This window comes from Andrena cerasifolii, chromosome 5 (assembly GCF_050908995.1).
Source record: "Andrena cerasifolii isolate SP2316 chromosome 5, iyAndCera1_principal, whole genome shotgun sequence".
NCBI classification, from domain to species: domain Eukaryota; kingdom Metazoa; phylum Arthropoda; class Insecta; order Hymenoptera; family Andrenidae; genus Andrena; species Andrena cerasifolii.
In genome coordinates this window covers 3,831,068-3,855,878 of record NC_135122.1, presented here as the reverse complement: position 1 = coordinate 3,855,878, position 24,811 = coordinate 3,831,068, and the positions used below count along the sequence as shown (strand labels likewise).

At 40.2% G+C, this 24,811-nt stretch overlaps 5 protein-coding genes across 8 annotated transcripts in view; 2 read left to right on the top strand and 3 right to left on the bottom strand.

The window, feature by feature from the left end:
* Mmp2 (Matrix metalloproteinase 2) overlaps positions 1-7,849 on the top strand; it is a 219,298-nt gene extending 211,449 nt beyond the window's left edge. For both annotated transcript variants that reach the window (XM_076813041.1, XM_076813040.1), the window contains 4 exons: positions 2,892-3,349; positions 4,606-4,904; positions 6,474-6,577; positions 7,449-7,849. In XM_076813041.1, the coding sequence (XP_076669156.1) occupies positions 2,892-3,349; positions 4,606-4,904; positions 6,474-6,577; positions 7,449-7,687 (1,100 nt within the window). In that variant the 3' untranslated portion in view covers positions 7,688-7,849. The remainder of the gene's footprint in view (positions 1-2,891; positions 3,350-4,605; positions 4,905-6,473; positions 6,578-7,448) is intronic.
* Positions 7,850-8,044: 195 nt separating this feature from the next.
* On the bottom strand, positions 8,045-11,742 carry Ppcdc (phosphopantothenoylcysteine decarboxylase). Its single transcript, XM_076813090.1, has 2 exons — positions 11,317-11,742; positions 8,045-9,803 (listed from the first exon to the last, which is right to left on the bottom strand). Exons 1-2 carry the CDS (start codon positions 11,740-11,742, stop codon positions 9,633-9,635), a joined length of 597 nt encoding a protein of 198 aa, XP_076669205.1. The 3' UTR covers positions 8,045-9,632.
* Positions 11,743-11,791: 49 nt separating this feature from the next.
* LOC143369309 (uncharacterized) lies at positions 11,792-12,720 on the bottom strand. The gene has a single exon (XM_076813094.1). It carries the CDS (start codon positions 12,587-12,589, stop codon positions 12,335-12,337), a length of 255 nt encoding a protein of 84 aa, XP_076669209.1. The 5' UTR covers positions 12,590-12,720; the 3' UTR covers positions 11,792-12,334.
* Positions 12,721-13,802: 1,082 nt separating this feature from the next.
* Positions 13,803-16,662, top strand: Pths (probable ATP-dependent RNA helicase DDX47). The gene is made up of 8 exons (XM_076813059.1): positions 13,803-13,972; positions 14,819-14,912; positions 15,002-15,166; positions 15,256-15,422; positions 15,501-15,737; positions 15,802-16,025; positions 16,114-16,375; positions 16,454-16,662. The coding sequence occupies exons 1-8, from the start codon at positions 13,904-13,906 to the stop codon at positions 16,604-16,606; spliced, it is 1,371 nt and encodes a 456-aa protein (XP_076669174.1). The 5' UTR covers positions 13,803-13,903; the 3' UTR covers positions 16,607-16,662.
* Positions 16,663-18,750: 2,088 nt separating this feature from the next.
* Not3 (CCR4-associated factor Not3) lies at positions 18,751-24,630 on the bottom strand. 3 transcript variants are annotated; one of them, XM_076813028.1, is made up of 10 exons: positions 24,209-24,630; positions 23,045-23,277; positions 22,807-22,962; positions 22,543-22,722; positions 22,151-22,438; positions 20,711-20,966; positions 20,362-20,628; positions 20,021-20,289; positions 19,706-19,915; positions 18,751-19,613 (listed from the first exon to the last, which is right to left on the bottom strand). In XM_076813028.1, exons 1-10 carry the CDS (start codon positions 24,231-24,233, stop codon positions 19,515-19,517), a joined length of 1,983 nt encoding a protein of 660 aa, XP_076669143.1. In that variant the 5' UTR covers positions 24,234-24,630; the 3' UTR covers positions 18,751-19,514. The 3 variants fall into 3 exon arrangements, with proteins under 3 accessions (XP_076669143.1, XP_076669142.1, XP_076669145.1); XM_076813027.1 differs by having other exon boundaries at positions 20,021-20,628; positions 24,209-24,629; XM_076813030.1 differs by lacking the exon at positions 22,543-22,722 and having other exon boundaries at positions 20,021-20,628.
* Between the last annotated feature and the right edge of the window lie 181 nt (positions 24,631-24,811).

Below are 24,811 nucleotides of genomic sequence, written 5' to 3'. Positions count from 1 at the left end.
TTAATGGATAAACCGCTTTTACCTTCAGATACACATAGAAAGATTAAGTTTCTCTGAAAACTGATCACTAATTGCGCGAGCAAGAAAAGTCAATGGCCACGTAATGCATAATACATGGCGTGCAAAGTATACATCAGTGTTCCATCCGCGTTATTGCATTATTCAGGAACAGCGTGTGTTCCAGAATCGAATGATAATTAATATTCGCTAGGGACTCAACAATTAGCGGAATCTGCAGCTAGCTGTGTAAGGTAGACGCGTCGGATTCAAGGAACCGATATAAACAGACAGAGCACCATCAACTCGACGATGCTTGCCGCTTCTCGAATTTAATCCTATCCAATCCCTCAGCGGTCGATGCAGTAATAATCTTGCCTCTCGATAATTACCCTTATCTTCATCCTCAAATTTCGAGAGGTACTTTTCCTTCGCACTGATGCTTGCGATACTAGTCTAACAGGGAAACGTGCGGAATTCTTTTTTTAATTAAGCTTCGTGTGAACGTAGAGCATATTAGAGTAGGCAAGCAGCAATTTCTTTTCTGCGAAAATTTACTCTTTAGTGATGCAAACAGCCCTTAAAGTTATCGCGTATTTTTATTTTTTTAATGTAGGTAACTTTATAATGCTGTGAGATGGAACAAAACTTTAAATATAAGAGTTTGTCACTCTTTATGCTGTGTCGCACTACCAAAAGAAAAGAAATAAGTAAATAAGTAAATAGGTGTCCGAGCGTTTCTGTCAATGGGCCTTAATAATATTTACATGGAAATTATTAAAAATTTCATAATGGTCGTGGGATTTTAATGGTTAAAAATCCCACACTACCCTGGCGTCCGCGGGAGATTCCCGTCTGGAGGCTTTGAGGTGCCTTTTGAAGATTTTCCCAAGTTAAAAAAAAAATTTATAAAAATAAAATTTTATAAATTTTTTTTTAACTTGGGAAAAAAAAAATTTTATAATTTTTTTTTTAACTTGGGAAAATAAAATTTTATAAATTTTTTTTTTAACTTGGGAAAATCTTCAAAAGGCACCCCGACTTCTTCAGAAGGGAATCCCCGGGGGCGTAGTATGGGATTTTTACCCATTAAAACCCCACGGCCACTATAATTTTTTTAATAATTTCCATGTAAATATCTCTATTATTAAAGCCCATTGGCAGAAACGCTCGGACACCTATTTACTTATTTTCGACATAGATTCATCGTACCAAGACTCATCAAATTCGGTGTCTACCTCATGGTGTCCTCCCCTTGTAAGTAGTGAACAATTGCACAAAGTTTCATAAAAATCGGTGCGTCCCTTGTCAGTTTCATTAGCACCAAATCCATCATATAAGTTCTCGACCCTTTTTCTAACGCCGCAGGACGTACAAAAGACCTATAGCTGTCGCGAAAACAAATGCGGATGCGAATGCTTAAAAGTATTGTGTTTATCTGGTTACGAAAATTTCTTCAATCGCGTTTCATTTTAATATTACTAAATTCGTTTAAGGTCAAGTATCGATCCGACAAATATTTGCACTCGTAGAAAATTCAAAGGGCCATTGATTCGCAATTGGCTTTAGTCGTACCCTTAATTGCATCCAGGGCAACTCAATTTATTTTTGCGGAGATAAGATTAATCTGGTTCTGCATGCCTCGTGTCCTGCACCGGGAGCACAAATAAGTTCCCTTTTGAAAAGGAGATTCTGTGAAAGGCGACATGATAAATTGATTTCATCGTTGAGCATAGAATAAATCCCTCCACCCCCTCCCCCTCCCTCTGGTTTTGTCGTATTGGAAACGGATTTAGCATAGAACCATTCGCCGAGGGGGATAATAGACCCTCGGATTTCTAAATAAGTTTCCCTTATCGCCCCTCTCATTTCAGTTACAGCATATTATACGAGTCGATTCATCGATTCGCGTCCGTTCATTCCGAGAGCCTCCTACCTCCGAGTTGAACTCGTTCCAACTCCCAACTCGCCGCTTCTGCCCTTTTCGTTTCCCCTCTGACAGCAGTAGAAATGAATAAATGCAGCAACACGTACGGTACTTGTACAAATTACTTTTGATTTCATAATTAAAAAGTGGCGGTAGGTATTTAAGGGGGCCGAAAAAAGGGTGGTCTTTGGAAATTTTTTACTCAAAAGCTAGAAAACATTTCTCAAAAAATCTTTTTTCCTTTTAAGGATTGCCTCTAGTACTGTGCATCGTAATTTTTTTATTTAATAATATTTATCAATAACTAAGTTATTGTCCATCACTCGAAGGCTCTCTAAATAAAAAGGCTTCTGCGGTGGCCACTGCTGCTCGAAAGTCGATCATCTAAAATAGAAAATTCAAAAGAATCTACTTATTATATTTTATTATCTAGTATTTGAACGAAGGATTTTTCGAAATATTGATTTGGAAAAAAATGGCTGATGACGCTCTGTAAATAAAATTATTATGCACTCCAGTGTGTTACGTGTCTAATTCCTCGAATACTGCAAGAACCTGTGCCTTTTGCCCCTCAACACTTTTCTTATACACAGAATAAGCTTTTATTTTACAAGCCTCGATAAAAAAAATAGAATGCATACTTCACGGATATTTAAAGTGGTTTTCCTCGATAACAGAAGCTCGTGAAAAAAATTGTATTCTACATTTCTTATTTGTTTTTGCATGAAAAATAAGTCTACTCTCAGTTGTAGCACTATTACTGGGTGCATCCTGTGTAGTCTCTAACACGTGATAGGGAAAATCAGAGTAACGTTTACAAGTCCATTAATAATACAGTAGACAGTTCACAGCTTTCAAGGGCTTAAAGAAATTTTCTATAGTTTTAATTGATCCTTCAAATTACAAACAATACCGCCCACGTAACTAGTAATTAAGGATCACCGAGGAACACGTGATTGTGTTGTAGGTGCTCCTGAGGAGAGGCTCTGGGGTAACTTGCCAGGCGGTCCGTCGCCTCCGGAACGTCCTACAACGGCCAGAACAACGACGACAAGCGTTGGGACAACTTACAGACCATGGAGAACACGACCGACTAGACCGAATCACTATCCAAATGACGACCGACCTCGACGCCCTGATCGTTACCCCCAAAAGCCGGATTACAGGACGGAAAGGCCGGATGATCGATCTCAGAGACCTCACAAACCCCACAGACATCATACCACATCCACTACCACTACTACGACTACTACTACCACCACCACGACTACCACTACCACCACCACGACCATGAGAACCACGAGTACATCGAGGCCGAGGCATCGGTGGACCCCAACACCCAGGAACGACGTGCCGGATAAATGTGACACCAGCTACGACGCCATCAGCATCATTCGCAGGGAGATTTTCGTGTTCACAGGACGAGTGAGTGTTAGATAAACTGCGATTAACACTTTGAGCGGCGCTAGGTTTTGGAAGATGTCCCTTCGAGTCGATCAGGGTTTTACCAGCGGGAAATATGTACAAAGCGATCTTCCAGCTTGTATTGTTTTCAAACAGAGACGGGCAACGATTTTGTTTAAATCAAAATTTAGAATAACGAATAAAAGCTAAAAAAGTTATTCGCCATGTGTCTAATCATGTTAGGCCCGGTGCGGACGAGCGGTTTGCCGCAGTCTGCCGCGCGCGTTTTAGCAGAACATAAATTCATATGAAGCAGTTCACACGGGACGCAAAGTTTTGCGGCTACTAGGCGGTATGTTTGCGTTCGTTTTGACGGACGCACGTATTGCTTCACCGCGAATGAACGCAGCGGCAAACTGCCGCGAACTGCTCGTTTGCACCGGGGGATTCCCGGGGATTGAGGCCTGGCGCGCGCGCTATCAATGGAGTATCGCCCAGAGTTGGGCATTATTCGAATAATCTAAGAATCGCGAATAAAATGAAGTTATTCGAGAATAATGAGTAAATTTTTATTCGAATAAATGTCGCGGCGCGTACCATGCGGAAGACTTACTCGCTGCTTCGAATAAAATTTTATTCCGAATAAAAAATTATTCGTTATTCTCGAATAACTTCGTTTTATTCGCAATTCTTAGTCAAATTTATTCGAATAAAACATTATTCGTTATTCTCGAATGACATCATTTTATTCGCAATTCTCATTCGGGATCATTCGAATAAAAATGTATTCGAATAATGCCCAACTTTGGTACTGCCCAAATGCGATGTCGAATAAAGTTGAAGTTAAAGTTGAAGTTGAAAAATTTATTCGACGCTGAAGTTGAAACGCTGTACGAATTAAAAAATTCAACTTTATTCGTCAAATACAAAAATTAATTTCATTCATCAAATAACACTGTCCAACAGCCATTTTGGTCTGTAAGATTCAATAGCCGATTCTTATAGATATTTGTGCGCTGAAAACGAATCCGCAAACCGTTTGTCTTATTAATAAAATATAAAGCAATTAATTCGGCAATGAGTACGCAATTCTTTCTTTTTCAAAATTATTGCAATTCGAATAAAAACATTTTCACATTCGAAAGTGGTAGACACACGTTATTATTTTATTTCCTCTTGTACGCCAAGGAAATGAAATAATAAAATTATATAAAACGTAGCACTCTTCGTATCGTTGTATATAATAATTTTGTTTTCGTTTCTGATAATCTTGTTAGTATCTGTGGAGGATCGGCGAGCAAGGATTATACGAAGGATATCCGGCAGAAATCACACGCCTGTTCAATCTGCCAGAGGACATCGTCCACGTGGACGCTGTTTACGAAAGGCCTGATAAGAAGATAGTCTTTTTTATCGGCAAAAAGTATTATGTTTTCAACGCTAACAATCTCGAGCCCAATTATCCGAAGCCACTGACCACATTAGGGCTCCCCGAATCGCTGGAGAAAATCGACGGCGCAATGATTTGGGGACACAATGGGAAAACTTACTTCTTCAGTGGGTCCATGTATTGGAGGTACGTCGAAGAATTTTTGTCTCAGATTATTTATGTGAAATTAAACTGTCTTCTTAGTTCGCAGAACCCAACATGTAAAGTTAAATACCATGACACAATTGGGGACCTTGCAGCAAGAGAGGTGCTGCTCTATTTTTTACAGTTTTTGAGTTATAACGTGTGATGTACGTAAAAAAAATTCTACAGCGTTTGATGCAAGTCGGATAAATATTAATATTTTTGTTATAGAATATTTTTTCGCCAAAACTAGAAATAAAAACTTATCAACTCAGTAACTACTACTTATTGCGTGAACACAATATATTTTTCAATTAGTGTTCTCCTTTTAATGTTAAATCAAAGTAATAATTTTATAAACAATTTTTTCTAATTTACTCGAAGTTGGGAAATATGGCGCTGCACCGGCCTTGCTGCAAGGCCATCAATTAGTTTTATACTTGAGAGCGAAATTGAAAGAGAAAAGGAATTTCAAAAAGTATTGTCCATTGTACGCGGTGTACAAAATTTAAAAAGAGTAATGATTACAACTTTTCTTATAAGTTTCATTAACAAACCTGTCACAAAATTCATCATATTCTTATTCGTGTTTTTTATTGAAAAAACAAATAATTGTAAAGGCCAATGTGAAAAAGAATAGCCCAATAAAGTGTGAAACAATATTTCGCGTTTAGACTCGTGTTCGGTACAATCCGAAATTCGAACACTGAATTCTTCGAATCCTCCGAATTATTCGAATACCCCGTACTATTCGAATCATTCAAATATTTACATCCCCAATTCGGGACCGAATACTATGGTGCGCCTACTTGCGGTCTACTCTCCCCAAAATTATCCAGGCACGTTTGGAAATATTTAAAACATTCACTTGCCGAGACCTACTGTCGCAAATAAACTGAACTTGCTGGCATTACTCTCAGCAATAAATGTCGCAATTCGTTGCTACTTACAAGGAGAGTATTTTAGGTGTCCGCCTCCGATCATTTTGATTTTTGGATATGTTATAGAGGACCGAAAAATAAGAAATACGTGTTTTTTTATTTTTCCCCGTTTTCATATTTGGGGGGTGAAAACTGCGTTCAAAGTTAGGGGTGAAAAATCATTTTTGTGGGATATCTCGAGAATTATTAGAGATAGGGAAATAGTGTCAATGGACGAATTTTGTGTCTTTGAATACAAAATACGACTGACTCACCAGATTTTCAAAAATCCACAAAAATGACTTTTCACCCCTAACTTCGAACGCAGCTTTCACCCCCCAAATATGAAAACGGGGAAAAATAAAAAAACACGTATTTCTTATTTTTCGGTCCTCTATAACATATCCAAAAATCAAAACGATCGGAGGCGGACACCTAAAATACTCTCCTTGTTAGTGTCCACAAGGCATTACAAGCTCCCCGATATGTATTTGGAGACATACTACACATTTATTACATCCATAATTTGATGAATAATGAAAATCATAGACAAATTTACCCTAATCATTAAAGTTTCTTCATTTGTAAATGTATTGTTGTAAACGGTATTGCTATAACATGCTGTTATTAATTATTAACTTTATTCGTGCAGGTTTGACGAATCCGCGAACTACGTAGAACTTGATTATCCAAGAGACATCAGCATGTTCGCCGGTGTCGGGAACGATATCGATGCAGTTTTCCAATGGAAAAATGGTAAGTACTTGAATATTATACAGGGTGGTTCCCTACTAGCACCTTAACTATCACTAGGGGTGTGCGAATACCCGGAATTTACGAATTAAGCTGAACTGGGTTCGACTGTTCGAGCCGAGTCGAGTGTTTGAATTTTCTAAGCTGCTTGAAATCGACGAACTGTTTGAAAGAAATGCGAGCTACTTGAATAAATCAAACGGCTTGAGCACGGTGTAAACCGTGGGCTTCGAGTTACTTGGAGATAAATTTTCAGCTGAAAAGTTTTCAAATTACTCGAATATATTCAAACAGATCTCCAACTTTCAAGTTGCTCGTAAATATTCCAGTTACGCGAATATGTTAGCGTCACCGTATTTAGGGGCGGAGTCGAGGGCGGATGGCTCCACGCTGCCCTGCCTTCAAAGATTTTACGGCATGTAGAAGAAATATGTTATCTTCGTGAAAACATGAAAATAAAGCAGAGACATTAAATTAGAGTCTTATATATTTCTTCCTTACACGTAGAATAGTATTTGATAGTAAATATAGTATATATTTAATATAGTATTTGATAGTATTCGTGTAACTCGAGTAATTCGAATATTCACGAGTAACTCGAAAGTTGGCGATTTGTTCGGCAATATTCGAGCAATTCGACCATTTTCGAGCTGAAAATTTATCTCCAAGTAACTCGAACTAACAAGGGCTCGAATATTCGAGCCGTTTTAGTTTTTCAAGTAGCTTGCATTTTTTTTCAAACAGTTCGACAAACTCCGAATTCGAGTACTCGCACACCCCTATCACTGAGAGTATAAGAGGTAGAAAACATTTCTTAAGCGAAAATCGTACACGCACAAAAAATGAAGCGTCACATAGAATAATTCTTTCCTAGGCAAAACCTACTTCTTCAAAGGAAAAGGCTTTTGGGAATTCGACGATCTGAGGATGAAGGTCGCACACGAAAAGCAAAAACTGTCGGCGCCCGTCTGGATGGGTTGTCCTCGAGAATTGGAGACTAACGACGTCGAGAATTATCCAAGAAAATCGAAGATCATGCTGACCAGCCGCGCACTCACACCGAAAACTTCTCTCGGGTTACTTTTTATAGTATATTTTAGTACATATTTGTAAACTGTGATATTTATGTAAAGCCGCGTGCAAAAGTGAGGCACGTGACACGTTTACATGTCTCCAGTCTGCACACGACTAAATTTTAACGCACTTCCCTTATACTGATTATGTATAATTAAAGTAATTTTAATAAAGTAATTTTTAAATAATTTTAATAATAAACTACGACTTATGCCGATTCTTAAGTTTTTTTCTTGTCCATTCTGAAGTACTTTCCCCCCTGGGATACAAAAGACTTAATACATAAATTGCAATTTAACAATATTGCTTAAATGTAGTACTTCCTTCATTTATTTTTGGCACTGAATAATTATTATATTTAAAAAAGACCTCAGAGAGAGAAAATAAGCCTTCGCGTATTCTTTAACTCATATATTTAACAAAAACCATGTACACTTTTGTCCAGTGGATCAACTTTAAAGGATATGTTAACAGAACTCCTTTACAATTTTTATATTCCGCTTTGTCGAGTGAACTTCATTCTACCTTACTTTTCTTGCCGCAGATATTACAAGAAACACATTTACTTGAGCAACGAAATATTGCGACCACAGTGCATTTAGAAAAGCGTAGTTGCACAAGTTAAAACTTGTTGTTGGACTTGAACTTGACTGTGAGCGCAAATTATTTGAATTGCACTGTACAGTACTGTCTCCAAAAGTGAAATTGGCTCGACACTGGTCTCAGCTTTCGAATCGGGTAGTCTATTCGGCTTGCCTTTATTCTCCGCCGCGACGCGTAAAGACACGTATAGACTGGGCAACAATCCCCGGATACATGTATCCAGCGCAGCTCTCTATAGGTTCTGAGACCCGGAGAACAACCGAGCGCTGAATTGTTATGATGCTAACCACAGCAAAAGGTCGGAACCCAGGTTCCAGAACTTAAGGAGGTTTACGGCTCCCGACCAGAGTTGCCAAGCAATCCAAGTATGCAAGGTAGTTTCTACTACGGGGGAACACATACAGCAATAACGGTATATTCGTGTTGGTGACGCGTTGACGTACCACAATTCATCGCGTGGCGTGCACAAATCGTATTAGTGTATATAAGTCTATGTGAGATCATGCGTAGGGAATTGCCTGGCAACTCTGCTCCCGACTGAGCGACTCTGGCTGAACGAATAACGTCGATGATTCCAATGGGTGCGTTCAGCGAACTCAACCGTTGAATAACCGCTCACTGATTTTTCGCTGAATGCTACCGCTCAGTTGCTCACTTCTCAACACGTTTAGTGATCGGTCGCCATTTTTGTTTAGCTTAATTGTAGTTGAAGAAACTCCGCTACGTTTACGGAACGTGTTAAGTTGCTACAAATATCCCTACCCTCCCATGTGTCGTTCAGCGGAACGATGGGCTGCTCAGAACTGATCACCGTTGAGTTCTCAATGGTTGAGCTGAACGGTTGAGTCCGCGGAACGCACCCAATGGCGGGAGCGAGAGGGGACGAAAGTCGACGTGACGTTATCGTCTGCTACGAAAGAGAGAAAGTATGACACTTTGTCTCGCTTCGTTTTTCATGTGCCTACGCTCTCTCTTCGAACTCGACCCGCGTGCGAGTCTACTCCAATACATAGTGCTCATTCAATATCGGCTCACATCGCATCAGGCTTTCTCTCATTCGTAGCAGACGGTCACGTCGCGTCGAGTCTTTCGTCCTCTGCCGCTTGTTCCCGGGTTCTCTCACTCTCGATCGAATGATTCCAAGAACTGGCGGGGGTACCAACGAGCGCTTAACGCAGCGGCCAAAGCGAGCCCCGAACGAGAGGTTACTGTGGTGCAGCTGGCGAATTATCACGATATGTATCACTTATGGAGACAGTGCTGTAGTACACATTGGTCTCAGCCCTCTATCTTCCCAATTCTCTTCTTTCCATAAAATATTCTGCATTTAGTATGTACGATAATAAAGCTTCGTTGAACATTTTGTTACTTCCTCCTGATGCTAGAAACGTAGATCTGCTGGCGAATATGGGTCCCAAGGATTAATTAATCTCAATGTTGTTTGAACGATAGTATCCACCTCTGCCATTCCACCCATTCCAATATCACCGCACATAAGAGTTTTAGAAATGCAAGTAACTTCCTTGTATCCCCATGACTTAAGCAGAGATATCTAGACAACATAAGAATATACAAAACAGATTAAATATTATGTCGATAAAAAAATAAATTTGAATTATGGGATAGAACCACGAGAGTACTGATATAAACTAAATCTAATGCACACTAGGCGTCAAAACCGGCTTCCCTTCGGAAATTTGGCAACGTTGCATGTCACTGGAACCACTGCGCTATGCCTAGTGACATGCAACGTTGCCAAATTTCCGAAGGGAAGCCGATTTTGACGCCTAGTGTACTGGTTCTTTTGTAGACATATAGCGAATTCGGTAACTCGCACTGACTCTGCACTGGTGCCAAAAAATGACTTGGATTGGTTGATTCTTATACAGCTATCTTCCTTTCTACCAGAAGCAACCAATCCAAGTTATTTTCTAGCACCAGTGCAGAGTCAGTGCAAGGTACCGAATTCGCTATCAATAACTACTTAGATATCAAAGCAAAATTGCTATCACGATTGTTAATGAACATCGGTAATTATTTAGTAGTTTTCCATCCTCGGGTATTAGTATGGGTTGGGCTAGATTAGTGCGGGGGACGCGTAAAGCATGATAGCGAACTGATGTGAGTTTAGAGATTTGAACCAGAAACTTGCGGATGCCCGTCAACACCCTGACTCATATCGGTTCGCTATCATGCTTTACGCGCCCGCGAGCGGGCACGCGCCCGCCGCCCTAGTCCACTCCCAACCAACTATAGTTTGATTTTCGAGAGTTGAGACCTGAGGCGGGTCCCTCGGGCGGAGCGGGGTTAAGGAGGAACCAATGGTACGCTACGGATTGCGTGCGGCGTAGCGTACCATTGGTTCCTCCTTAACCACGCCCCGTTCGAGGGACCCACCTCAGGTCTCAACTCTCGAAAATCAGACTATAATACCCGGGACAAGTTGGAAAGTGGAAATGCGTTGCGTCGGAATAAGTCAAAAGAAGTTTTTCGCAAATATCTCGGAAACGAAGGTCAACTTCGTCATTTGTTTTGTCCCATGCTGGCGCATACACTGCCGCGGACGCGTACTGTAGGTAGGTATACGGCAGAATACATTGTGTATAGGGAATTCAATCCCGGGATCCCAGCTGTTTCTTGGATTCCATTTTTATATTTTTCAGTTGTTCATAAAGTAATTTACGTTTTTAAAAATTCCCGAAATTCTCGGGATAAGTTATAACTTGATTTATCAAATCCTGGGAGTTTTAGAATCCAAAAAACAGCCGGGATCCCAGGATCCCGGGATTGAATTCCCTAGTTGTCTAGTAGCAGCAGTTTTTCGCGAAAATCTCGGAAACGAAGGTCGAGCGGCCGTAACATGTATAGGAAAAAGTTGTTCAGAATCGTGTCCCCGACAACATATCCAAAAATCATTGAAATCGGCGAGGATGGAAAACTTCTAAATAATTACCTAAACATCGACATTGAAAAAAAATGAAAGAATCTTACATTAGATATCATGAATATATTAAATCACACAAAACGGAAAAATGAAAAATATTGTTTTTGATGATAGTCCATACCTGCGGAACAGTAACAGGATGCTCCCACATTTTTGTGTTCATTGCAGGGCAAAAGACCAAAGGTTTCGAAGGTTCCCAGGCACGTGCGACACAGGTTAAAATATTATCGCATATACCATTAGCTATCTTGCCAAGCGTGTTAGCATCTAACGGAGCAATTAAGAATAAATCTGCCCATTTCACTAAATCGATATGTAACACAGGGTCGCCTCTATCTTCCCAGGCTGCCCATTCTACTGTGTCCGATAAAACCTGGATTCCTAGTGGCAACACTGCCTCCTTCAAGAAATGCTTTGCTTTCTCAGTAACTACTACTCTTACTTCCAAATTGCTGTGACATAACTTCTCTACTAACATTGGCAATTTAATCGTGGCTACGCTACCAGTACATCCAATCAGAACTTTCTTTCTAGAAATACACGCCATTCTAACGGATTCTTATTTGTCTTTATTTCTTTCTTAATAATTCGTTGTCTGCTATCTGTCGCAATATAAAATGTACCTCTAAGCTATGGGTAATATCAACGAGAAATATAAAGTAGGCTCGAGCCAGCCGAATATTGCAACACACGACTACGTTTTAGGCCACCTGACTCAAGATGCCTCGATCAGTTCGATCAACAGGGAACTACAATGGGACTCTAAGTTTAACGATGATTTATCTTCTTACGAAATGTTTATGACAAACGCGGTATTGTCTTTGTGGAACAGGCTATCTTAAATGCTGGGTTAAATTGTTTCAATGGCTTCACTGCACTTTAATTTGATCGTGTTTCGAATGAAATTCACTGTTGAAGCCATCGATCCATCGTTTGCCGATGTATTTACATAAACGCGCACGTATCTATAATGCGTATATATTATTATCTGTGAATTTGTATATATCCTCTGAAATCCGTAGATTCCTCTCGACGAGACGAAAGAGAAATGCCACAGCGTAACAGTTCGTAAATTCTGGTCGGCTGATAAGAGCGATCTACAAGGTCGCGAGAATCGATTAGCAATAAATCGCGTGCTGTTATGTCTCCTTGACTTGGTCAGCGTAACCGAGATTAGACCATTCCTCTCGCGCCATCAGCTGGTTATCCATTCGACAGGCAAGGTAATCCTTGGCGAGGGTTCTGCACATTGTGTTTTCGTTCTGATTCTTGTACAAACAGCGCATATACTCGATCATGAGCATTTTGCACGAACCCTCATGGTCGAGGGGGAAGCTGCCCTTTTCCGGCGGCACAGGCTTGAATGACTTCTGCGAAAACGTGTACGAGGTCATCACTACCCTCGGTGGTGATCATGCAGAAGAATCAACGCACTAATGTGGAAAACGAAACGCACGAATGTCCTCCTTTACGGGAAATTCTCGCGGACCGTACGAAGAACCGTGACCGCCATTATGACACAAATACGATCAGCACCGTCATACGATTGTATTTTTAACTTTCCTCTGCGCAGCTACATATGCGTAGTGGGTTTCCAGCAGATTTAAATCAGTAAACGGAATATTTCTGTTTTCAATGAAAATTTAATACGTTTTACATTTAAGAGTAATGATTTTGAAAAAATGGAGTGTGTAATAAAAATCTGTAGAAAATAGTCAGTTAATTATATACCCGTTCTTCGGAAAAATAATTTACTTTGGCGATAATTATGGATATGGATTGAGTTCAGCTACTGAAACGGGCTTTACGCTGCCTGCTGGTGACCTACTCCTTCAGGTTCTGATTTTCGCCATCAGGTAGCATATCGAGGCTTAGCCAATCTAGGGCGGTATTCATAGTCGCTACTTATTCTTAAGCAAATGCTTAAGCATGCGGCATCCTCTACTAACATAGTAGCTAGTAATGGATGCCGAATGCTCAAGCACTTGCTTAAGAATAAGTAGCGACTGAGAATACCGCCCTAAGGAGGTAAGTATGCGCATCCGCCATATTGGGTCCTCTGGAGAGAGAAGATTATTGAGTATCCGCCTTTTTGAGTATTGCCAAATTCGCTGTATAAACCAAATATAAACTTGAATCTAATAAAATACTCTAATAATGTATCGTACCACCATGCATCAATATCAACAACGCCTATTTTGTTTATAAAGCGAATTTGACAATACTCAAAAAGACGGGTACTCAATAATCTTCTCTCTCCAGAGGACCCAATATGGCGGATGCGCATACTCACCTCTTTAGTGCTCTAGCGTGAACTGACCCCAGCGCCAAGCCAAACCCCAGTGGCGCCAACGCGAACCCAACCGCGGCCAACTAGCGTCGCCAGAAAATACTTAGGTTGTCGACGCTGGTTGGCTGCCGCCTCGCTTGACTTGGTAGTTGACTTAGCTTGACGCTGGCGTCGTTTCGTTTTCCATCTTGGCGTTGATTGGTTGACGTCCCGCTAAAATAACTACCCGATAAGTTATTTCCACCCCACGTTGGCCGGGGCCCTGCTGCTGGAGTGGGGTTGACAGGTTTTTCTTGTCTTCTGTCTAACAGTGTGAGCCAGTGTGGGCAGTGTAATTATTGTATAATAAGAAAGCAGAAACGAGCTATCTTGATAAATTCAAAAAGCAAATAGATTTGTAAATATTAGATATAGAAAAATGGAAGAAAATAATCCAACAGAGCAGGCAGATGAAGAAGATACTAAGGAAATAACGTGGCAAGATTTGGTAAGCCCAAAACGTTCATGTCTAAAAATATAACCTAAATAAAATAATCACCTCATGTACCTTTTTCCAACACTTGTTAAGTAATATTGATATAACAATTAATTGGATACACATTTTAATAATGTGATTGTGTGATGTGTCCTTCGATGATTATAAATGTAAATACATTTTTAAAAAAGGAACATTGGTGGTTAGGTTATAGTAGGTTAGGTTATAATGCATTGTAAATAAAAATAACGATACAAAACATATTAATAAATTTCGTGATAGTTCTAAACAGTATTTCAAATGTTACGGCTGAATATCTAGCACTTACATTTTTGTATTAAACACGTAAAATGCGAAGTATTTTACGAAAGACGATAAATAGGGTATGTTATACAGAGGCGGATTTAAGAAAAAAGACCCTCGTGACAAACGTTCTCAGTTCCCATTTTTGGGGAAAAATGAAGAGGTAGTTTATTAAAAACGGGCTGTCTACACAAAAAAAAATGATTTTAATCAAACTATATTTTTTTTATGTATTACTACTAATACATGAAAAAAAAATATAGTGTTTGGTTAAAATCATTTTTTTTTTAAATGGGTCCTAGGGGGCCTTCTGGACAGGGGCTCATTTTTCGGGAAAATGAAGAGGTAGTTTACTAAAAACAGGCCAAGTGTAGTAGTATGAAAAAAAATGTAGTGTTTGGATACTAATCATAATTTTTTTTGGTCATGGGGCCCTGTGGGGGCCTTCTGTGCAGGGGCCTAAGCGGAACTGCTCATCAGCCGCCCTGTTAAATCCGCCACTGATGTTATATGTATAATAATAACGCATTATTTACCACAATTAATTATTTCTAGGGAATCGTAGATACTTTATGTAAGGCATGCGAGGATTTGAAGTGGAAGTCACCAACAAAAATTCAATCCGAAGCCATTCCATTAACATTACAGGGTAAATTCAGCAATGTGTGTACATTGCAAATACAAATTAGAAGAATACATTGATACATTTTTCTTTTTAAAAAAAACCTTATTTTGTAGGTAAAGATATAATAGGGTTGGCAGAAACTGGTTCTGGTAAAACTGCCGCCTTTGCCCTTCCCATACTACAGGCATTATTAGAGAGCCCTCAAAGATATTTCGCCTTAATTTTAACACCTACCAGAGAATTGGCATTTCAGATATCAGAACAGTTTGAAGCTTTAGGTAATAATTGTTGTAACGCTGTATAGTTTCGATGTTCTAAGATGCACCGTGATCTCTTAGTTATTATTTGTAATTTTCCTATACTTTAGGGTCAAGTATCGGCGTAAAATGTGCTGTAATAGTAGGTGGAATGGACATGATGTCCCAAGCGCTACTGTTGGCAAAAAAGCCACACGTTTTAATTGCCACACCAGGAAGATTGGTTGACCACTTGGAAAATACTAAGGGCTTTAATCTGCGCTCTTTAAAATTTTTGGTAATTGGTATTCCATTGTATTCTGGCTCTTGCTGGTAACTGCGAACAATTCTGTATTTTTAATACGGTTTTTGGTAGGTCATGGACGAAGCGGATCGTATTCTGAACATGGACTTCGAGGTAGAAGTGGATAAGATTTTAAGAGTGATTCCACGGGAAAGGAGAACGTTATTGTTCTCTGCAACAATGACCAAGAAAGTGCAGAAACTGCAACGGGCATCTTTGCAGAATCCGGTTAAGGTGGAAGTCTCTACAAAATATCAGACAGTTGAAAAATTGCAGCAATACTACATATTCATTCCGGTGAAATTCAAGGTAAAAATATCTTAACTAATTATCTAGTTTTTACTTCTCTCGTTACAAATAATTCTCATTGCAGGATGTGTACCTGGTACATATTTTAAACGAACTAGCCGGCAACAGTTTTATGATTTTTTGTGGAACTTGTAACAACACAGTAAGGACTGCTCTTCTCTTACGAAACTTAGGCTTTACTGCGGTCCCGCTGCACGGACAAATGTCGCAAAATAAAAGGATAGCTGCTCTCACTAAATTCAAAGCGAGGAACCGATCTATACTTATTTCTACAGACGTTGCCAGCAGGTGAAGAGTGAAATATAGTCCGAGGAAAATTAAAAAAAGTAATTTCCTCTGATAGTTATTAATTGATATTTTTATCTAATTTTAACAGGGGTCTTGATATTCCTCACGTGGATATCGTAATAAATTTCGACATACCTACGCACAGCAAGGATTACATACACAGAGTTGGGCGTACCGCGCGTGCTGGTCGTTCTGGTCGGTCCATCACATTCGTAACACAGTACGACGTGGAACTGTATCAGAGGATAGAGCAATTAATATCGAAGCAATTGCCGTTGTACCCCACGGAGGAGGAGGAAGTAATGGTTCTCGAAGAAAGAGTAGCTGAGGCGCAACGTATCGTAAAAATGGTACATCCGATTTTTCGTTACTTAAACCGAGCGTGTTAGCGTAAGAAAAATCAGAAACACATCGTTGTATCGCTTCAGGAAATCAAGGACATCGAGGAGAGTAAGAAGCTGGGCAAACGGAGGAAGCGTCAAGGTGACAATGACGACGACGACGACACGGAGCAGTTTGTCGGAGTGAGGAAAAGAATAAAAGGGAAACATATGGGGAAATCGAAGGGAAGAAAGAGTTAAATGATTTCGACTTGTTAGATGCGCTTCTTGTTTCTTAATAAATAACATGAACACGAGTTGATATTTGTTTTTATTATCATTGTCGTTTGTTTTATTTATAAATCATACCACCACTTCCCTCATGAGCGAGGTGATCAAAAAATTAGTTTGTATTAAGATCCTTAATTCACTGTTAATTTACAAAATCACATTTTACTCACTTTTACGACTTTCGAATGTCTAACAGAATAACAGGAACGGATCCCTTCGATGGACTAACTGCTGAATTTATCACTACGCAACTACTCGAACTGATTAAATCTAGCACTTTCAAAGAACAACCAACTGTTTATCTCCTAAGTTCGTAAAGTAAGAAAAGTTTCTTAGTATTAAAACAAATCACTGTTCTGTTATAATGGTTTCCCTTCCAGTCTTTTGCACAGAACAAACATCTTTCCTCCCAGATAAAAACAACGTAAGATATGTAATGGAAATTACAATCGGTTAACTGTTATGATTTATCGCTTGCAACAATATTTGTTAAAAGTAGTTAATGAAGCACTAGAAAGCAGAACTCATCAACGTACACAACCAATAGTAGCTTCTTGCTCGTGTGCCTCTACCTGGATTACAAAGCGAAACCTCGGGTTTATTAGAAAATACAAGACAAAGATCAGAAGCAATGTAATACATCGAAATAGCAGCGAAACCTTGTAACAAATGCGAAAGTGTAGTACAGAGTGTATTGTTGTAAAATCTTTTGAACTTTCTCGTTAAAACTCTATAGAAAATGATGGATCAGCATTGTACAGGTCCTCGTAATACAAAATATCCGGGAACAATACTGTTCCATTTTATTAACATTACGATTATAATGCAACTTCTAAAGACTATGATGTTATTCATCCATATAAAGTGGCAACAAATCCTTATCTCGCCTTCTCTTTCTGCACAACATCGAACAATTACGTCTGCTTCCAAATGTCGGGGATTTGTAAAATGAATCTTGATAAGATGTGCACTGGTGAATAATGTAGTGCTGCGTAAAGTGAAAAATCCTTGGTTTATTGTAATTCTGTAAGTCTTACTGACCTAATTTTCCATTAATGTATTATTAACAAGCGTGACACCTTTGATACACGTTAACGTATTAAACACTATTGAAGGGTCATCAACTGCGGATGGTCTACCAAACATATCGCGAGATTTCTGCAGGATATGTCGGTAATAACTAAATTTCAAATGCACCGCGAGCTTGCAAGCCAACATTTACTGCAACACCATCTGCTTTCGGAGAGATTACATCTCGTCGGATATGGCTTCTAAAGTAAAGTAAATTGATAAAAGACCATGGGCTATATATCATTATGCAAACAGAGCGATCAGAACTTCATTCGTAACAAGAGTATCTGCTCAGAATACGTCTGTATTCTTTTGTTCGGTAAATGGATCTCCATCCTAGCGCTAAACTTGATCATACGAGAAATCTCAACTTGTTCTCTTTAATTACTAAGGGATGCAATATACGGCTAATCTCGTTGTTGAAGGCTTTTGTAATGCAAGCGATCACTTCAGTCTCCGAAGCGAAAACTGTTTTGTCTGAAATTATTTATTCGGAACGCCGATACTGCCTGGTGGCGTTCCAACAGGAAACATTGGAGATCAAAAAGGTAAGGAAATATACATGTATGTACATATATCAAACTACCGAAAAATGTTTCGCCTTTCGCTCTTCCCGCCCTCGGTAGTACCGGCAATTCATAATAAATAAGTTCGTACAATATAGCTCTATCTCTCTCACTCGCTCCCTTTCTCTCTCTCCCTCTCGTTCTTTCAGTAATTCATAAATACATATGCACAGTGATTATCACGAATCGCCGTTAGACGAACACAATGTGTTACGCGCAGGGATTGCCGAGAAAAAGAAACACGAAATCAACAGACTCCTGAGAGAGCAATATACATGCGCAGCAGCAACGGCAGCTTACTAATCGTAAGTATGCTACCATTAAGTAACGAACGCGCTCTCGACCTTTAAATCCGTCGAAATAACGCCTAACAAGTGACCCGGTCTTGAGGGCTGAGAATTCTAATGGATGGAATGTTCCGAATGCAAGGTAGTGTCAAAGATGCGCCAGATGTGACAAAAATTGAAACAACTTAGGTTTCATTTAAATGAGAAATAAAATATATTCCATAATATTATTATTCACTATTTCTACACATTCTGTACAGTAATTCAATTTAAGGGTTTTTATACCTCAATATACTTTATACAAAAAGGCTACTTATAATCTAACATTAAGACATACCATAGCATGAGCGCCCTCCACCTTACCGCCAAACGGCAGATGGGTCGCACGCATGTTTGTACTGGTATTACAGAGTCAGTCGCCAGCGAGTATAACTTCTTCCTCTTTTATCACACACCGCACACTAAACTGTCGAAAGTGTGTCTCTGGTGCCTTTCGTATTGTTACTCTTCTTTTCTTTTCACTTTTTTTTTTCTTTTATATATATATATAGTTACAATTTACTGTGTCCCCCGATTAACTCCATCCTCATTTTCTTTCCAATAAAGTTGCATTTTGTTCTTTTTGTTTCTTTCGATTGCGTGATTCGAGTGTTTCGGTTTCGTTTTTTTTTTGTTCTCAAAAAGGAATATACACAGAAGATATTACCGTCGCAACATCGAAATATAATGAAGTACCTTCATTGCCTGCTGTATGCACGAGCTCTTCTTTCTTTTTTTCGTTTCGTATTTACGTTTCTTTCTGAGATACTCTTTACCAATAAATAAAATTATATTTTGCGAAAATATAGAATTGTAAAAAATAAAATCTGTCTTTTCGATTTCTTTTTTTCTTTTTTGGATAATACCGGTACAGAAATAGTGCATTTTTCGGAGACTCCACGAGCAACAGGACTGTTAATTCAGATCTCTGTCCTCTAAGTACTTGTACTCAAAAGTAAAGCCTTCCTTCTTCCTTTGCCCCCATTTCTCGTAATCAAAATAAATGTAGGTTCCCTGAAATGATATCACACGATAAGCTCTAGTTTCCCCACTAAATCTCTATCGTTCCTTCCCCAATCTGATATTAATACTTTTACATCGCTAACCTGCTCGTATTCCTCGTTGATCACTTTCGGCTCCTCGTGTCTTTGAAACCACATCATGTACTTGGTATGAAACCTCCAACTTTGTTTCTTTAGAGCTTTCGCAGCCAGGTACTGGCCTTTGGAACCCTCCATATAATAAAATATGAAGAATAACGTTTCCGTAGAAAGACGTTGAAAGAACTCGACAGTGTCGGAATGGGGAAGTTGGACCTGAGGAGCAAAGTAAACATGAAGAAAAATAGACAACGCGGCAAGAATTACTGTGATATTTCTAAAATACAATTGGCTTGTGAAGGTCAAATGATGCAACGTTACCTGCTGGTAGTAGGGAGGCGTTGGGCACAGATTTCTCGGTAAATACGATCGCAGCCGTTCAGAATCAGACGGATGGGGCATATGGTAGTAGGCCGCCTCCATCATCTGGAACTGCAGCTGGTGTTCTTTTTGAAGAGGTACTGGTCCGAGCGGCGCGACGCCAAGCAAAGGAGGGATATGCGCTTCCGAGGTAGCGTTGTTGTTGTTATTGTTCGCTTTAGCGCTATCAAAAATGTTTCTATTCGACTCGGACGGCGGTATTTCCAGACCTGCTCGGACAATTACTTGTTGGGCTATAGATTTCAAAGAGGACATGTCGTCAGGAAGCTTAGGGATGAGACCATTGGCAGTGGATGGCGCTGGCGAGCAGGAATTTGCAGGCAGAGGCGAAGACCTACTGCTAACTGACGATTGCGGTGACGAAGACGGCGGGATTGGCGTCGTCATTTCGGTTTCACTGTTGTGATTCTGGTTTTGTTGATTGTGCAACACGTGTGTCGCCTGTATAGGTGCCGGGTTATTGTGCTGCTGTGAGATCGTTTGCGGCACGTTCGAGGTAACACTGGACGTGGATGAGGATGACAACAAACCATTTTCACTGCTGTGAGCTTGAAATTCAACAGGCAAACCGTCAAACATACTAGAATAATTATCAGAAATCGATCAGTGGATCGTTTAAAAAGTACTTACAAGATGTTTTACTAGAGGTAGAATGGATGGCTTGCGAATTACTATGCGAAGCAGCTACTGTAGCAAAGTTGCCTGCATTAGTCGTAGCAATGTGATTACTCGTAGAACTAGGCGAGCTATGGCTAGGTGTCATGGGAATGGTCTTGCTTGGAGTGCTGCTCGATAATAAATTCGATTTTATGGTGGCAATGCTTCCCGTGGTTGGAATGCTCGCCTGTGAATTTAATAGTGGCCTGACTGCTGTAGGTTTCACAGGCTGAAATCAAAGTATTTCATGAAAATCTGCTTATTATGAATTATTAAAACCTGATATTCTGAATCGTTAAAGTACTATTGCCAGATGAGAAGAAGAACGACTACCCGCGAGCTGAAATATCACAGGGGCATGGGGAATCGCCCGCTCGCTTCACCCTATCCCCTCCAAGAAGTCCTACCTTTTAGGTTCTTAGCGGCTGTCCATATCCGCGGGCTGTCGTCATTTGTTTCGTTCGCGTTCTGCGTTAAGCCGCGTATTCACCTGTGCATTCGCCCCGAATGTGCATTCGGCGCGCACCGATTGTTTGCTCGTCCGGTGTGCGGCGCGCGTTCGGGCCGAACCGCTTAAGCCTCGAATGCACAGGTGAATACGCGGCTTTACTGGCGGTCCATCAAAGCGTGCATTTGGATCCGAACAATACCATGAAATGGACGCCGCAAATTTCACTCAACCCCGAACGCGCGCCGAGCTCCGAACGAGCAAAAAATCGGTGCGCGCCGAATGCATATTCGGGGCGAATGCACAGGTGAATACGCGGTAGACTTTGTTGCAAGAAATTGGGTGGAGCGAGTGGGCGATTTCCCTTGCCCGTGTGACATTTCAGCTTGTGGGTAGTCGTTCTTTTTCTCATTTGACAATAGTATCATACAGTGTCCTTTCGCTATGGGCTCGCTTTGGTCCCTGCGCTAAGCGCTCGTCACTATGCCCACGATTTTTCGAGCATTCGAACGAGCGGCTCGGAACTTTGGAATCGGCGCCGCCTCCGAACCGCGAGCCCATCGCGAGAGGATACTGCCAGTGGCGGATTTAACAGTGTGGCTGATGAGCAGTTGCCGCCTAGGCCCCTGTACAGAAGGCCCCGCAGGGCCCCATGACCAACAACAATTATGATTACGTATAAGTATCCAAACGCTACATTTTTTTCATACTACTACACTTAACCCGTTTTTATTAAACTACCTCTTCAGTTTCCCGAAAAATGGGCCTTTGTACAGAAGGACCCTAGGGCCCTATCCAAATACTATATATTTTTCTGTACTATTACACTTAACCCGCTTTTAGTAAACTACCTCTTCATTTCCTTCAAAAATTGGGCCCCTCAGAATGTTTGCCACCTGGGCCTGTTTTCTTAAATCCGCCACTGGATACTGCGCTACCAAATCTCAACTAGTAGGTGTACACACCTTTGTTTTTTTGTCATTATCTGTAGAACTATCACTCGAATGATTGTGCATGGTGGAACTCAATGGGGGCGACGGTATAGGCGAAGTACCAGAGTTAGTCGAAGTCGGTGTTCCTCCAGTCTCGTTGCTGTTGTTGCTGTCCGTCGTTGCCGACGAAGGAATGCCAACCCCAGACAACTCTACTTCATCGAGACCAATAATATCATCATAAATATATTCGTTCTCCTCGAAATCCGGTTCTTGCGAGGATTCGATATAATACTCTACGTCATCTTTTATCCTCTTAATCTGCGGAACGAGCAAAGGACAGAAATTAATTGATTGCAAGGCGTTGAAGTCTCGACATAAAACGGAATCTGATTTAATGATTATTCTTTTGTCTGTACACTCACAGTGTTAACTTCAACGGACATATTGTCTAACATGCGTAACAATGTTTCCAATTTACGGATATGGTAACGGTGTTTATCGAGCTTCCCCTTTAACTCATCCATCCTATCCTGCTTATCTTTATCTAACCTTTTTTTCTTCCCTGCGAGTAATGATTCTATCTCGGATTCAAACGTATCCAGCTATACCAAAACCAATCAGCATATTATACTCGACGTATAAAGGACTTTCTTCAGTCTGATTAAAAACAATCCCCTATTCCATACCTGAAGGTTCAAAGCGTCTATGGAATTTGCAAGCCAATTGCTAACTTCTTCCCTTTCTTTCTGCGCCGGATCCAGCTTCTGAGCTGCTCCTAAGCCCTCCTTCGAATAAGCTTTCGTTTTCGTTTCTCTCTCCACAACTTTAAACCTTTCCATTTGCTAAAGGAACACACACATTCTATATAGTATCGCGCAGTAACATTCCCAACGTCGACTTTCATTCTCGATAAGCTATACTTACAGTCTCAATTAACTTCCTATACTCGAGAAGCGTGCTCTTATCCTTAATCTCGCCTGACGCGAGCCAAGTTTTGATCTGATCACGTAGCCTCTGGAGTTTTTTGATTTCCTTCTTAAGGTCCGCTTCATATTTCTCCTTCTGATTGCTGTTCGTAGCATTGTGAACCTTTTGCCAAATGTCCTCGAACGTCTCTACACCTTCCGTTACTTTTTTAAGGCACCGATCTATTTCACCTAAAATTGAAAAAACACAGGTATACAGTGAATCGGCGCAACTACAAGAAACATTTACATTCGAATTTAATCTCATATGTTATTAGCGAGCAATTCTATCGACGAATATGCACATCTATCTCGAAAGTCTAAAAGTTCAACACAGATACACGAGAGTGAATCAAGGATGATTCTTTGAGTAACAAGTTTATCTTCGCTTGAACGAGAAGCGAGTAAACTTGTTACGATGCACGTAATATATATATTTCGCAGAACTAGAATATCAAATGAAATATATTATCAGGCCATTTTAAATATCTCTCTGTATCGCACAACTTAAACGCTACGACTAATCTAGCTGAAAGAGTACTGGGTGCAATAAAACATTGTAAGTAACAGTGAGAAGTCTTTATTTTTTTTTTTTCGTTATAAACTTCTTTAAAAAGTGCTAATATAGAAACGCAAGACCGGTGGTAATCTACAGATTCTTATAAATACATTGCCCTATATCTAAGCAACTTATGGTAAAAGCTTACGCAGACGAAAGCCTTATATATGCCGTGCCTCGCACCACTATATGTGTGTATCGTACAAGCTAAATGAGGAGCCGCTTTGGAGGGTTATGCTGACATAAGGAAGCAGCATTAGGCTACAGTGAACACGATCCGTGTGAAAAGGAAGAAAATTCTCCGAATGAAACATGTGAAAAGTTGAGCAGAACATACCAATCCATCGTACCCTGACAACCTGTACCAACTGTCAGGCACAGAAGCCTGCATGCAAATAGGTAACGCGGGTTATAAATAGGCGGCTACTAGTCGGAAAATACGAGCGTTTAAACCGGTAGAGAACTGCAGAACTCAAGACAAGATCGAAGGGATTGTTGTAGTGGTGGAGGGCCATAACAAAATTTTACTAAAATGTAAACATGCTGGAAACATTTTCTCCTCACCTTGCAACTTTCTCGTCGCAGCCATGGCTATGTAAACATGTGATAGAATAATTCATGCATAGTCTAGACGTAGTGGAAAATGTACGGAACAATTTTACGGAACAAATAGTCGCTGAACTATTATTCCCTGTATAATACGGGAGGCTCGGCCACAAGATGGCTTCCGTTTTCAAATGACAACGTCCGACCGTCCGTGAACGAGTTGCGTTGATGCTTGGCTCTGGTTTAACCGTCAAATCTTGTAACCCCGGTGGTGTGCAATATACGATACGCTCGGTCGTAAATCAACAGCACGTAGAAATACACAAAAAATGATAGCATCAACAAATGATATATATGAAATACTGAATAAATGAGATGATGTATTATGCATTGGCGCATTCACACATTCTACCTAACGCACATACTTAATGCATCCGTGTTCGTAAACCAATCGAAATACGATTGGACCTTTCGCCGCGTTCTCAACGGTCGCTACGCGGATGTTCTTTTATAAGACTGAAGCCGTATTTAACCTTTCATTGAAAACAACGAACTCGTAAATAGTTAGGTTCAGGTTTAGGGGCGGTATTCTCAGTCGCTACTTATTCTTAAGTAAATGCT